The sequence below is a fragment of the Dendrobium catenatum genome, unplaced genomic scaffold, assembly GCF_001605985.2.
Source record: "Dendrobium catenatum unplaced genomic scaffold, ASM160598v2 original_scaffold_153000, whole genome shotgun sequence".
In the NCBI taxonomy this organism is placed as follows: Eukaryota; Viridiplantae; Streptophyta; class Magnoliopsida; order Asparagales; family Orchidaceae; genus Dendrobium; species Dendrobium catenatum.
Window position 1 is genome coordinate 1,035 of NW_021471428.1, and position 15,804 is coordinate 16,838.

The following is a 15,804-nucleotide window of genomic DNA, read 5'->3' on the forward strand; positions in this document are numbered from 1 at the left end:
GCTTAAAATGAAATCCATCACCAAAAATATAAAACTAAAATCCATCCACACTTTGCAACTGTTTGACTAGAATGATAAATTTAGGAATAACTTCAGCTCATAGAGAGTAAATGTCTTGTGGAATGTATTACTACAATTCATTCTTAATAGATTTCTCAACAATAGGGACATGACACGTGCCCTCTGACCGGGTGAATTTGCTGCAAAATGACACCACTATATTACGTTCACGATCAAAGCTTGTATGTTCCCTAACGGTGAAAAGCCCATTGAGTAATGAATTAAAAGGTGTGCACTATAAGATATAAAGCCCTCTCTTAGCTAAGATTGACTTAAGTTCACCACCTTAGATCTACAAGATATCCTTAGACTAAACAACCCATGACTACCGACAAGGTTCCATCTGTCAAGTTGGGTGGACTACATCTTCTGATTAAGAAGAATAAGGACCATGACAACCCAGGATGACGAAACCATGGGATTTTGATCGAGGTTGTCATCATTCCCCCATCATCACTTTTAAGTATATGATAATAAATTTCAAATCATAGAATCCAAATATTCAAAACTAAATTAAAACGCTAAAATCATTGAGATATTATATGCGAGGTAATTATTGTGACCTATTTAACGAGTAGCATTAATTAAAAGTTCTCTCTCATTATCGGGAGGGGTAATTAACCATAGGTGCAAGGGCCTATGCGCAACCAAAACTCATATCATAAAGTCTTTGTAAAATGAGGGTGAAATCTCTAGGTAATGTCATAACTTAAACTTAATCTACCTTATGAAAGTTTACCCCGGGACCTAAATCCGTTAAAATTCTCGCCCTCATAAAAAAAAGCATGGAAAGGCTGGGGTGTGCCAATTTTCGGAACCCACAATACTCTGCGAATAAATTGGCCACATATAATAGTGAAGGGAATATTTTGAAATTTTGTTCGGTGGTTAAAACTACTTGCACTAAGGATAAATCAAAGAGGAGCCTAGAAATTCAGTGTGGCAGAGAATATCATGGCAATATTGAAGATTTTTTTGTAACGACAACAGCACTATATACTTTGCATACATTTCAATTTGGAGAATACAATACAGAAGTTAAAAGATGTCGAAATAGACGTTAGCATAAAAGAAAAGCAGAAATCAAGAGTTAAATTTGTATGTTAGAGGAAGTGTGGAATAGCATCTATTGATGAAAAAGTCTCAATACTATAATTATATATTTGGGTGTGAATGATGAAGATTAAACTAAACACTTGTAGAGCGGGGAGCAGTTAAATTTAATATGATGTTATAGATGAAGTTGGGAGAAAACATCGTTTTCCCTTTATAGAAGGCTTAGCAAACTCATAAAATATGCTCCAGTCACTCACATAGAATGCATCTTGCATTGGCCAACCGCCCCTGAGCCTTGATACATCTTTTGTTGTGACGTCCCGAGCAGAAGTAGCCAACACCTCATTGAAGACAACATGTGAAGCAGTGCACTCCGCCAAACATGATGTCTTTCAAAGTAAGGAGTTACAATTAGCCCAAGCCAGCATTTTATTTCTTTCAAGTGATGAATTATCAGATAAAGATTGATACCGCTTGAAGAATTTCTTGACGTGAATTCTTATCAGTAACAAATGAAGCAGCCAAAAGTAACGACTGAGTTGTCCTGCAAAGTGAAATTTTTATTTTCTATTCCCTACGAACTCAAATAAACAATTTGGATGTCAGATTATGATTTTCAACCTTGAAATATCAGCTTCATTCAACTCATTGCCTCTCGTAGAAATGAACTCAATCACAGCTTGAATAGCACCTTCAGCTGACTGTTTGATCTTGTCACATATTGCAGAGGTACACATATGCAATGAGATAACAAGCTGTTCAAGAAATCATTTAGCACGTCAAGCTTATAGAACATAGAATAAATTAGTGCACTAAGGAGAACGGGAAAGATGACACACCACACCTCATTTTTTGTTAGCAACACACAAACAGATGACAAAATCCTATTGAAGACTTCTGATTGATCAATGGATTCATCCTGCAAAATTTGAGTTAAAAAAAGTAAGATTTCTTTTGTGAGCAATATTATATAAATATATATAATATAATATATATATATATAGTAACAAAGAATTAAAATAAATAATATATGAAATATTGGACAAAAATTAAATCTTACCCTTCGAAGGATGGAAATTACATCTTCAAGAGAAGATAAGGCACTGTATGACGATTCTAGATCAACATCACTCCCAGCTAATAAAGGAAGCGATAAAGATATGCTGAAGAAAAGACCTATGATCTGCAGAATCACAAAGCCTGCCATAAGAATGCAAAAACTTCCCCATCTATTGGGGGAAATATAGTATAAATCTATAGGATTATGAATTAGATCGTCCACACACCTGAACTGCAACTTTTCTGACCTCTGAACTCACATCTGCACACCTTGGAAGATAGGTTATAACCCTTTCCCCGAGACTTAAGGAGTCCCGGCTGGGCAATAGATATGCAGCTGGACACAAGAAAATTAAATTAAAATAAATTCACATATTAATTGATAAGTCAATTAAGCCTGTTCTGTGCTTACATGGCAAAGTTGACAAATTTCTTTGCATTGGCCTTTCAATTTGCACATTGTGTGTGCAGCTGGAATGACACCCAAGTCCACATATTCCACCAGAAAAAAGAGCTCGGAACTTGAGAAGCATTTCATACACAGCAAGACAGCCTCTTCTTCTCTGATACACCACAGAAGATAAAACATATATATCTATCTGTCTTAGAATATGCAGAAGCTGTTCTGCTCGACTTCTACCATCTTCACCACTGGCAAATAAGATCATAAGATGGAGAAAATTTAGAAAAAGAATTAAAACTAGAAAACTGAAATAAATCGAACTTGACGCAGTATCATGACAAAAAAATAATATAAGGTAAAGTAAACAAAATGTGATAGAAAAAGCATTAAAAACCAATATTAAATAATCCACACTTGCACGGCATAATATAGGGCTAAAGACTGAGCAAAAGTTCTAGGATTCCTCTTTGCTCCTTAGCCTAAATGCTATAAGAAATCTCATGCCCTTAGCTCAAAAGCTATAGATTACATTTCATTTTTCCCTTAGCCTAAAAGCCATATAAAACACTATAATCCTTTAGCCTCAAAGCAAGAGGTTCATCATCATCTTCATTTACTTGACCCATGAACTCTTAGCTCTTGCCCGATAAGTCATGGTTTCTCCTATTGGACTCAAATTAAATAGGATTTATTTCCCCTTTGGCCTCAAATCCAAAGCCCACCAATTTCAACCAATTAAATTGATGATTTTATCATTTAGACTCAAACCTTAAATTTTCACCACTTAGCCAAAATATGTTATTTTATTTTTCATTTAAAATTATATAAAAAAAAACTTCAAGTTTGTAGGCCCTCTTTAGAAGCTTTTATCTTGAAATTCACCTTATAAAATTAGGTGAATTTAATCAAGTTATAAGTAAAATTCTTGGGCAAATTTATTTAATTCAATTAGGCAAACTTTTTTCTATTATCGAAATATTAAGTGAACAATTAAAATCTATTAAAATTATTTATGGTTTCTTTTGATACATTGATGTGTTATTCCACCCAAAAGGAGAAATGCTCTTATTGTTAGATCATAACACATCATGCATGACAGGCTTACCTAGAAACAAACAATGGTCATTTAATGAATTCTTCATAACCCTCTAAAACTATGAAATATCTTTTAAAATTAAATAATCAAACTGAAACCACTCCTGAATCAAAAATTAAATCTTTTTATGCTCCACAACATAAAAAGAGAAAGCATATAATAAAGTTCCAAAAGAAGTGCTATGGATAATTCTACATAAGAAAGGAGTTAATAATGCTTATATTCAAGTCATTAAGGATATGCATACATGGGCTGTTACTTGTGTTCAAACACAAGGTGGTTTGACCAAGTATTTTCCTATTTTAGTTGGATTACATCAAGGATTAGCCTTAAGCCCATACCTTTTTGCTATAGTCATGTATGTTCTCACTAGACATTTGCAAGTTTGTACTCTGGTGTATGCTTTTTGCTGATGATATTCTTCTTATTGATAAGACTAGAGAGGGAGTTGAAGGTAAGGTAATTTGAATTATGGAGGTCACCTTAGGAGTCTAAAGATCTTTCACTTGAGTAGATCTAAAACTGAATATTGAATGTAGATCTAGTGGGGGGATGTGACTTTGGACGATGTTTACAACAAGAGACATGTTTTTAATATCTTGGCGTCTTTGTCAGAGGATGATGAATGATGAATGGGAATATTTTATTAGTTAGAGATTCCAAGTGGAAAATTGGTTGAAGTGGAGGAATGCCATCGGGTCTTTCTTGTTTATGTATAGAAAGGACTCCTCTCATACGTAAGGGAAAAAGTTCTGATAAGATGGTAAGTGAGACCTGCAATGCTTTTTATAAAATGTTGGCCATCAAAAAGAGAAGCAAATATTAAAGTTATGGTTGCCCAGAGATGAGGATGCTTATGGTTGGTATGAGTGGCTATACTTTTAAAAACGGATAGAAAGCGCATATAGTGATAACGGTTAGTAGCTTTAGTGAAAGATAAGATTAAGAGAAGCTGCCAGATGATTTTGGTCACATAGAAACGACGGCTTCCCGAGAGCTGATTAGAGAAGAGTAGATGTATTATATTTGACTTATATTATAGAAAGGTAACGTTATACCTAAAAAGACTTGGTTAGAAAATATTAGAATACATTCTTTATATAGATTTAGATGAGAATTTTGACTTTGAACAGAACACAAATGGAAGAAAAAGGATTCAGGTGCAATTCCCCACATAGTGGATAAAGGCTTGTTGTTAATTGTTGTATGCCTGCCACAAAGCTAACATATAAATATAGTTTTGCAGCCATGCAAACCTGATGAGGACATCGTCAGCGATTTCGACACATGTACCATCAGGAGCTGCCGGAGATCGATCGGCCAGATCATGATTGTATTTTTTTTCATTTTATATAGAATTTATTTTAATTTTATTTTTATGTTGTTTCCGCTTTTGCCCTTGTGGGTATTTAGTCGCTATTGGTACCCAATGGTCAATTTTAGGTCTTTGTTTTCTTTGTCATTTGGTGGCCTATAATATAATCGTATTTTTCGACATAGTTAATAGTAATTTGAATGAATAGAAAATTTACTTTGAGTCTCTTTGTGAAGATTCCTCCTCCCCGATTCTATTAGTGAAGTTCGTCGAGAAATAAGATCTCTTTGTGAGCTTCAATTTCTCGTCCCCGTCATTCATGGTGGAAATTTCGGGATTGGAAGCAATTGAGGTTAGATTGGATCCGTGGCTACTCCAAGTCTAGGAACTCCCAATTCTTTTCCCTGCTATTGCCTCAATGCCGCTACCCAAGCGACCAAGCCGCCGGCCCTGGCTTCAGCCTTCCGATGGCCAAGCATGCAGCCCCGCCGTCTGTCTTCCCGCCGACCAGCCCCACAGCTCCATCCTGCCGCCTCTCCCTCTTGAATTTCACATTTGAATTTAATCCCTTGGTAATTCACTTTCCTAATTGTGCTCATTCATTATCCGCCCAATTAATGAGATTAAAGCAATTCCCCAAAACATTCCAAATTTGGTTCCCTCCTCATTTTAAAGTTTGGGAAGTTAACTAGACAATTAAATCTTGAAAATTAAAATTCAGATTTAACTTCATTGATTACTAACTGGCCCCCACCTCAACAAACCCGGAAACCCCCTCTCTCTAGCTCTGGCCGGCCACTCCCTCTCTCTCACCCTTTTAATTCCTTTTTACTTACTTCCTTAATCCTTTTCTTCATGAGTTTAAATTCATTCAATTTTGAAAAACTGAAATTAATCCCTCCTCAACTTTTGGAAACTCTGAACTAAAATCCAGATTTTGTTTTTTCCGCCTCATAATCTCACCCAACCCCCTCTCTCCTCCATACCGTGCTCCCTCCCTCTACCCATCCTGAGATACTCATTCACACCCATTGGCGAGGATGATGGGGGATCGATGATTTTGGATTTGTTGCATAGACCAGATAAAGTTGACATCCTCAATAACGTTCTTTGATGTGGGCTTCGATTCGAGACTACCATTGAGATTACATCCGGTCGTTCCTTTAACTCTTTAGTGGTGTGATGACGAGCAAATATCAAAGGGAACGTTGGATATCCTTGACGACCGTCATCCTCCACACTATGCCCCATCCAAGATACGACGATCTTGCCCTCCTTCTCCCGGGTGACTCGTTCTAATTGGAGGCTCTTCTTCGCTAAAGCTAGACTAGTTGAGTCGATAGAGCTCCAAGGTGAAAGTTCTCATATTAAATCAATGATTCTTGTTTATGTTCGTAGCATACAATTATTCTTTGCGTTTTCTTGACTGTTTTGTTAATCGATTTCGCTCTTCTTTGCCTAAGCAAGTTAAAACCAAAGATTAAGGATCAATCATTTTGTTATAAGTTGAATTATGTGGACCTTTGTTAATTCATCTCTTTAATTTCCTAAGTAACTCTGAACGGGTTTGTATCACATCCAAACCAGTAACACCTAGATTGAACAACTTCTTGGGCAATCCTAGGACTATAACCTTTTTGATCATGTGTATAATGTCTAAATATGAAATGTTTGTGATTGTTTGATTTTGGCATTTATCGCTATTAGTATAGAGATATCTAATTTTCTTTATAGAATGTCATTCGAAAAGGGGAAACAATTAATAATTATTGCTAATAACATTTGCTTGCAAGCTAAAACCAAATTAGCGTACCACAAGTGAAACAGCTTAGCACTATAAGCATACAGGCCAATTTTGTGTATGTGTCATATATAGAATGCCATGCTCTATCTATTTGATATTCAGGAAGAGTCATTTTCTCACTTTCACACGAATTCATGATTTAGAAAGTCATGAAACCTTTGATTCAATTAAAAGGAACATAAACTAGAAGGATGAAACATATAATGATTTTTGGACGTAGTAAAGCGAAGTTTTTGAAATTCCAATCTATGTCATAATTCAATAGTGTATTAAGATGGCAATTTTAGCTGTTTTTTTTTTTTTTTTTTTGGTTAGTTTGTTTGTTGTTGATATTATTCTATGGATGATCTTATGCTTAATTGTTTGTTGACTAAGAGTGCACATTAGAAATGCATGTTTTTTTAAATTTCCTTCATTACTTTACATGGAGGTGGCTTGGATATTTTATACAGTAGACTTTTACGAAAACAAGTTTTCTACCTATTAAAATTTAAGCGGCACTTAAATTAACCATAGGATAATATTTTCAAATAAAAATGCATAGCTATTTTAAAATAAGCTAACTCTTTCTGATGTAAAATATAAAGCAGTTGCAAGAATTGCGTGGGAAATTTTAAAAAGTTATTAAGCTTGCTAATTAAAATTTAATGTTTCACAAGATTAGATTCTAGGATTTCTCAGTTAAAGATCTTATAATAGCTTGTCATTACAATATAGAGTATGGAGAAATTAAAATAAGAACAAAAATATGAAATGCTTAATTTCTCAATCACAAGAATCCACTGATTAATAATTAGAATGGTCGCTTTGAGTTTCCCTCACTCATACTCTTGGGTATTTCAACGGAAGAATAATTTATACAATATTAACGATGCCACCACAAGACAGTAAACACTTACTGTATTGCTCAATGAAGAATTTTTCGAAGAGGAGGTAGCTGGTGGGTGATGGAGTATTTGCACTGAACGGTAAGTTGATGCTCGTCGATGGCAAATGTCAAGGAAAAGAAGATCCGATCGATGTAGCATTCGACGGAGTGGTCGATCTCAAAATCGATGTCGAAGAAGGGAGATCGATGAACATCCACTCGTCCTTGAGGGCCACATACGAATCCATGATCATGCTCGGGTCGGCCATCCATGGAGAGTGAAAGTTCCTCCAATTTTGGGAGGGGACTAGGGTGGCCGACGGCTTGTATGGAGAAAGAGGAGGGGAGGGGTTCAAGAGAGGTTATGAGAATTTGAGAATTAAATCCAACAATTATTCTTGATTGGGGTATAATTAGGAAGGGGCTATAAGTGGGAGAGAGAGGGGGCGGCCCAATAATGGGGCTTAATTTGGGTGAATTAATTGACTTCTATAATTGGAACTTTAAATTAGGAAAGGATTTAAGGGCCTTTCAAAATTTAAAATTCAAATTAAATTAACGGAGGGAACTTTCTTAATTAATTCAAATTTTAGGTTTTCCAAAAATACCATGAATTAAATTAGGAAAGTAATAATGGGCCAATTCAAAATTGGAGCCAAGGGGGATTAGGGGGGGGTGGCTGGCGGCAAGGTGGAGGGGAAATTGGCCGGCGGCAAGGTGGGGGAAGGGGATTCGGCCGACGGTGGGGTGGATTGGCTTGGGGTATAGTCGAAGGTATGGGGGGGAGAGAGGGGTGGTTTCGGCTTAGAAGAGGGAGGAAGAAAAGGAAGGGGAAGGGGAAACCGAGAGCTCAGACACTTCCTGCGGCTGGCGGGAATTGCTTTGCCCTCACCTAGGGACTTCTCCTCTCTCTGGAGCTTTCAAAACTCATGAGAACAAGAATACATAAATTTCTTATTAATCATCATCCTCCCACAATAGCAAAGGCCCACATATATAGGCCTCAAAAATAAAAGAGACTCAAAGACTAAAATGTCCTCTGGGCTACAACACAAACTAATCCCGCATAGGGCTATAATGGTAAAAACTAAAACATAAGCACAAAAAATATATAAAATCCATCATAAATAAAGATTCCTAATCGTAGCCGTCGATCTTCGATTCCTCCTATGATAAACGCACCATAATCTCCTACTGATGTCCTCATGACTTTCAAAGTTAAAAATAAAATGCAAAGCCTCATGAATCATAATGTACAACTCAATATTTGAATGATTATTTATCCATAAGAGTACATATAAATCAGCATCAATCTCATGCACTTAGTTAATGAACATCATATGCATAACCCTGTAAGTCGCATGTAAAAAGAATAGCTACTAAATTAAAAACTAAATAAAAAAATTGTATTATGAGTTAGCATGTGATACCCTCATGATTAGGCACCTTATTTTAATTAAGCAGTAAGTCTTTTTTTCTAAAATCAAAAAAGCCTAACATATCTTGCATATACAATAAGGATAGACTTGCATGATATTAAATTCTTTTCAATGAGTTTAGCTGACAATCCTTTTCAGGCATAATTAGCTGACAATCCTCTTCAGGTCAGGTTAACTTAACATCAAATGAGATTTCAAGTTCATAAGTTTCATGTATCTGTTAGATTTAGATCCAAGTTATTCCCTATCAATGATTATCACCATAGATCTCAGATCTGTGAAATTCTTTTTTTACATCATATGCTTTTACCTTCCAAGGTGTTTTCTCAATCTTAGGCTGTAGGAATATCTTTAAAAATTAAATTGGTCAATTTGAATGAATATTTAATTTCTAAATGTAAAGCTTAATATAACATAATATTGAATATGTAATATTCGTTGTCCGAAATTAAGGTAATTTTCTGTTAATGATTATTAAATTAAAATTCATTAGTAATTATGAGTATTAGAATATTTATTAGGATTATGAGTAACCAAAGTTTGCAGTTTGAGAAGTGAAAAATATGAAAAACTGCTTTGCGAGCGCTACTCTTGAGTTTTTGGACAGAAAAATAGGTTTGAGCAAGCGCTGCAGCGCTGAGTTCTCAGATGAGGATATTTTGGGAGAATCTAGAAGGTTTTCTTGGAGCGCGGTTGCGTTGGGAAAGTGAACATTGCGGTGCTAGGTCAAGTTGGTGATTTTTAAATATTAAAATATCTCAGATCACTTGAACTAATCCCATATGCACCTAAGCCTTGTCGGAAAAGAAAAGGGGAAGGGGAAAAAATATAGGAGAGAGAAAGATGAAGAGACATTCCAAAGTGTTTATAAGAAGATATGGTTATATATGTGTTTTACTTGAGTTTGGAAAAAGTTTCATCATGTAACTTTTAGTATATTGTTACTGACTCTGTTCTGGACAATCTGACAATAAGAATGTAAATTTCACGAATTGATTTATTTTGTATGAATTTCTGAATTTTCTGAAATAATGAGCAACTTATAAACCTCAGTACATATGGCAAAGTGTGTCAGATTAATATTTTATATACCCCTCGTAAATTTGTAAAATTATGAAGATCTTGAATATGCATCTTAAATTGGGATTTCTTATGGAAAATATGATATTGTATACACACACATCTAAGTTTCTTAGTTGTATATTGCATTATATCATCATGTATTTCACGACATCCTAAAGCTCTATTATAGAAATGAAAGTGCACTATGAATTTTGTGCTTAGGGCCAATGAAAATGTACCTTTGTTCTGAACTACACTATTTTGCTCCACCTCTGAGACGATTCTATGTTGAAACACACTCTGCTCTGTTCTGGCTCTGCTCTGCACTCGCTTCAAGCAGGTGGGATGTGACAACCGGTTCATCCGGCCGGTTCAATCGAACCGGCCGGCCCATTCCTTATAATTCCGCGAACATAAAGGGGTCGCGGAACAGTGCAGTTCGCGAAACAGAGAGGGGCGGGCGACGGGCGTTCGTGCGGGAGAGCAAGGTGAGTTTCGTTTCTCTAATTTTAGCACACGATTGTTTTCAAGGATAAGAAATAATGATTCTTTTTTATTCTTATCATTATCAGAGTGTTATTTTGGGAGAGATTGGAAGAACGAGAGAAACGGACGATAAGGCTTAAGGGAAAGGTTTGTTGAATTTTCTTTCAGATTTTTTCGTATAAATTTCCTCCCTTTACCTCATCCAAAGTGAATGATATATTTCTTGAAAGATAAGGAAAGAATTGAAGCGAAGAAAGAGGAAATTTCGAGAAGAAGGATTTTGAGAGTTTGAGAAGTCTCCATTCAAAAGAGTAAGTGAATTCCTTCCAATTTCAGTTTTAATGATATTTAGAATTTAAATCAAAATATTATATTGATAGAAGTTATTGTTTGAAATTAGGGTTTTTGAAAGTGAAAGATTCAAGTCATAAGTGTTGATCCCGCGAGGATTTAGCAAGAAGAGAAATTGATTCAAGAATAGATCAAGCATCGAAGGCCTGAAAAGTTCAAAGTGGGTAAATTATATTATTTTATGTTTTATTCATGATTTCAATTTTCTAAATAATTGATTAAAATATTGTATTATAAAATGTTGAAGACAAATCCTTATGATATTATAGTCTTAAGAAAGAATCCATCTATGATAAGCTTATGAGAAAAGAAAGGAAATAATTTATAAGGATACATGTGATATATGCTATATGCAATGATAACTATAAGGATGAAAATGAGAAATGAAAAGAAAATAAAGGAAAAGGGTATTACAAAATGACAGGAGTCACCCCCTTATGGTACTGGCTGGGGACGCCGTACTCGTGCACGAAAATGGAAAAGGAAAAGGCTATGGAAATGGAAAAGGACTATGGAAATGGAAAAATGAAAGCAAATGGAAAAGGTTGTACCTTCAGGTACTTTGAGACGGTGCTCCTGTGCAAAGTAAATGGGAAAAGGAAATGTAAATGAAAAATTTAAGATAACATTGTTTCGAAATAGTATAAATGAAAATATCCAAAGAAGTATAAGTTAATGAAATAAAAGAAAAAAGATTAAGAAAAGAAAGAATATATATTAATCCATTTTTTATAAAGATAAATTTATATAATTCCCACTGAGTTTACTTAGTAAACTCAAACCACAAGTTTAAATGTTTCAGGTAATTCCTAAGAGAAGTAATGGCTGAAAGAGAAGAACATGTTTACAGAAGGCGAGGTGCAAATGACAACAGGTAAAATAGATTTTTGTGTTTAGTGGCTCTTCAGTTTTTGTAAAAGTTTTGAGGACTAGTTATCTTATACTTTTGGAAATGTACTATCGTCCGACCTTTCGTACCCGCCTCGTTAGATCGAGCATCCGGGACGGGTCGTGACATGGGAGGTGAAAATTGGGAGCTATAAGAAGGCATTAATACATGAAAATTTCTGCATTCATATTCATATGTGATCTAGTATGCCAACTGTATAGTATACACCAACTGTATAGTATACACTACCTCTTTTATTTTATTTATTGATAATAAACTGTGAATTGAACTCTGATATGAAAAAAAGGGGTTTTCTATTGAGTTTTATACTCATATTGATGCAAGAAAAGCCCCTAATTTTTGCAAGAAAAAAGAAACACTTCCTAGGAAATAAAAAATTACACGAAATACTAAAAATTAGACAAAATACGACATTTAAAACAAAATACAACTTTACTTTTATAAAAGAAAGACACTTACAATTTTTTGACGCTTACAAACACAAATATAAACAACACCTAAAGGAGCTCGCCAATCGTTGAGAAGAAAGATACTGATGGGGTGGTCACTTGCCGCGAGAAGAAAGAGGTAAGAAGCCCGAGACGAGGAGAGGACAAGCTCGCAAGCTTTCCTAGAAGAAGAGGAAAAGAGATGGAACAAGCTCGCAAGCCTTTCCAAGAAAACCCGTAGGTTTTATCCAAAAATTTCTTTCATAACATTCTCTCTCTAAACATTATGAACATCAAATATATATAGGAGATAAGAGGTAGCTAAACAGCCCAAAGCTACCTCCAAATAAACCATAAAACAGGAGAATATTGAAGGTCAAGGGGCTGTCCAAAAACAACACCCAAATAGCCACAAAAGACCAGAATTTATTCCAGAACAGCACCCAAAAAAACCACACAGAAAACCAAGAAAAGCAGCAACGAGACAAGCAGCCAGGGGAGGAACCGAAGGGGCAGCATAGGGAACCGGGACAACAGCCAGGGAGACCGAAAAAGCCACCACAAGGAACCAGAACTAGCCAGGGAGAAAGAACCAGCCACGGGAAATAGACCAGGAAGAAACCGAGGGCACACAAAGAAGGGGAAAAAACAAAGATCCAACTCCACTTAATAAGCTAATCAAGATGAATACCTTTTCATATTAATGAGCTAAGCATTATCTCAAGCATTTATGAGCTAGAACCAAGTAGTTCCCAAAGAACACAGCCCAAACCCGAGTAGCCAAGGCCCAACCCGAGAGGCAGCCAGCAGTCCAAAGAGCCCAAGTAGTTAGCACACCCAAAGCTTGCCAAGCCCAATTACAACCCAACTTATTTTGAACCCCCCCCCCCCTTCCTTTTGCCTACATCACATACTGATGTTTAAAATATTTCAGGCAAACAACAAGAGTCGTGCTAAGTAAATTGAGTAGGATAAGGAGCCAGAAATATGATTTTCTAAGGCAAATATAATTTTTAAATTCAAAATATAAGTTAGTCTTTTGTATCAATCATAGTATTCTGAACTAGTGTTATTTAAGAATTGTGAGAAATATTTTGTAAGCATAATCTGGATGTCTATTTTATATTGTTTTAGATGATTAGATAGCTCTAATGAAATAAAAAGTTGGGTTGAGATTTCTTTAAGGTATAAGATAAGAAGGTTTAATTCTTTCTTTAGGTCTTGAGGCGTTACAGAATACATCTGAGCTATGTTGCACGGATACACCTATTTAAGAGGCATGCTGTATCGGATACGTGTCAGATATGGATACGCCTCCGATACGACACGGATACGTGTCAAATACGGCTTTGCCGTGTCCAATTAAATATTATTTAAATTTGATCGGACACGCGCATCGCTTGGTACTCGGTACTGCTCGGTGCTGCTCGGTACCGAGCAATACTAGAACTCAGTATTGCTCGGTACTCAGTACCACTCGGTACTTATCGGTACTGCTCGGTACCAAGAGATACTAGAACTCAGTACTGCTCGGTACTCGGTACCGCTCGGTACTGCTTGGAACCACTCGGTACCAAGTGATACTAGAACTCAGTATCGCTCGGTACTGCTCGGTACAGAGGGGTACCGAATGGTACCAAGCAGTACCAAGAAGGTAGAGAAAACTTTAAAGCAACTCTGACAATAAAAATTTGTTCCGGGGGCGCTGCCCCCGGAAACCCCCACAGGGGCGCTGCCCCTTGACCCCCGCAGGTCAAACCTCGCCAGTAGGCAGCGCCCCCTTGGACCCCCGGCATAGGCGCAACATATCTATACTTTTTATTAAAAAAATTCATGTGGATTAATTGTGTCAATCCTTTGTACTTTTAATTAAAAACTTCATTCGTTGGATAATTTATGTTTTTTTTTTGTTGTTGTACTAGACATTTAAATATTTAATGCTTACTTTTATTTTGATATTATAAGATACAATGCTACAAAAGCTGTTGCTTTCAATTTTTTTTGTCATTTCAAATATTATGCTTTGATTAATTTGTTATTTTTTATGTATGATTTATATATTATAATGTCGTATCCGTATCCTGTATGTTTTAGAATTGCCGTGTCCCGTATCCATATCGTGTTGTATCAGTGTCGCCGTATCCGTATCGGTGCAACATAGCATCTGAGCTTTTCAGAATCAAGTACTAATACATTTTTCTCCCTTAGCTTCCGTTAAACAAAAAACTAATTTTAAGTTGACCCAATTACCCTTAAAACTCTAAAGACAAAATATTCGAAATGAATTCCTCAAAAAATCAGATAAACTGTTAGCCAATATTTTAATAAACAAATGTAAACCACTATTTTAATTTAAAATTTTCTCAAGGGATGAATATCGTTGGAATGTAATTAACCATTGGAGCATATTCTTACGGGAAACTTGAACCCTAGAATAAATCATTGGAACATATTCAACCAAACATATCATGCAGAGGAAAATATTTGTGCATAAAAATAAAAACATCAAGTTTGTTACTGAGATCATAGTAAAAGAATATTTTTTCTGAGATTAATATATTATTTTCTATATCGTACTCAATCATGATATATTTTAAAGAGGATAGAAAAAATTCCAGATATACTTGGCACAAGTTGACTTGGTTTGATCCCATCGAATGACCTTGACCAAGATAATCAAGACTTCATCAAAAGTTTGATAGACTTTGGATCTACTATGTAGGTAAATGACTCTTGGTGTTTGTCGGACCATCTCTATCACTACTGCAAACACTCCTACTTAAGGATTTCCATATCCACAATGGAAAATAAAATCTTGTCATGATAACCCCATTGTTTTTAAACTATCTACATGTGGGATGCTAGTACAACATTCATTTGTGTTAAAAGTATACTGCTTGAAAAAAATAAATGACAATTTCTATTAAATATGTGTCTACTTCAAAATTTTAGAATATAGACTGATGTTGGCAGCAATATTTTCCCATCATGAACTAAGAGGACAAGAAGCTCACAAAAATAAATAAATAAATAAAATAAAACAGTTAATGAATTTAACATTAAGTAAACACAAGCATATACTTCATATGATGCATCAGACTTACCTGGTTTGCAGAATGGCACATAACAGAGTAATGAGGTTTTTTATTAGTACATCAATTATGTCGGAGGGTTCATTAGGCAGAGTAAAAAATCCTAATGTCGCCTGAAAAAAACAGTACTTCAGATTAACAGAAGGTCATATGGCCAAGTAAACATCAAGCTGTTTCCAATAAGATGTATGATAAATTACCTTCAAAACAAGATTTCTTGTTTCCAGTGGTAGCCTCGGTTCAATAGAAACCAAAGTTGTACAAGCACTTAAAGCAAGGCTCTGCAAATTCATAACAACTTAACAGCAAATAAAAAACGCGCCATACACTTCTAAGATATCTTGAATATCACAGATGTAAACAACAACACAAGTA

General features: G+C 35.5%; 1 protein-coding gene and 1 long non-coding RNA gene across 4 annotated transcripts in view; one reads left to right on the plus strand and one right to left on the minus strand.

The window, feature by feature from the left end:
• Positions 1 to 1,373: 1,373 nt before the first annotated feature.
• LOC110098101 (protein SHOOT GRAVITROPISM 6) overlaps positions 1,374 to 15,804 on the minus strand; it is a gene marked incomplete at its 3' end in the record, with an annotated part of 98,186 nt that continues 83,755 nt past the window's right edge. For 2 of the 3 annotated variants that reach the window (XM_028692243.1, XM_028692242.1), the window contains 9 exon segments: positions 1,374 to 1,505; positions 1,588 to 1,660; positions 1,738 to 1,871; positions 1,961 to 2,035; positions 2,177 to 2,299; positions 2,403 to 2,512; positions 2,588 to 2,826; positions 15,442 to 15,542; positions 15,630 to 15,710. In XM_028692243.1, coding sequence (XP_028548076.1) covers positions 1,374 to 1,505; positions 1,588 to 1,660; positions 1,738 to 1,871; positions 1,961 to 2,035; positions 2,177 to 2,299; positions 2,403 to 2,512; positions 2,588 to 2,826; positions 15,442 to 15,542; positions 15,630 to 15,710 — 1,068 coding nt within the window. 3 annotated transcript variants of the gene reach the window in all.
• On the plus strand, positions 10,549 to 11,590 carry LOC110098102. The gene is made up of 2 exons (XR_002303303.2): positions 10,549 to 10,650; positions 10,735 to 11,590. It is a non-coding gene; the product is annotated as an uncharacterized LOC110098102 (long non-coding RNA).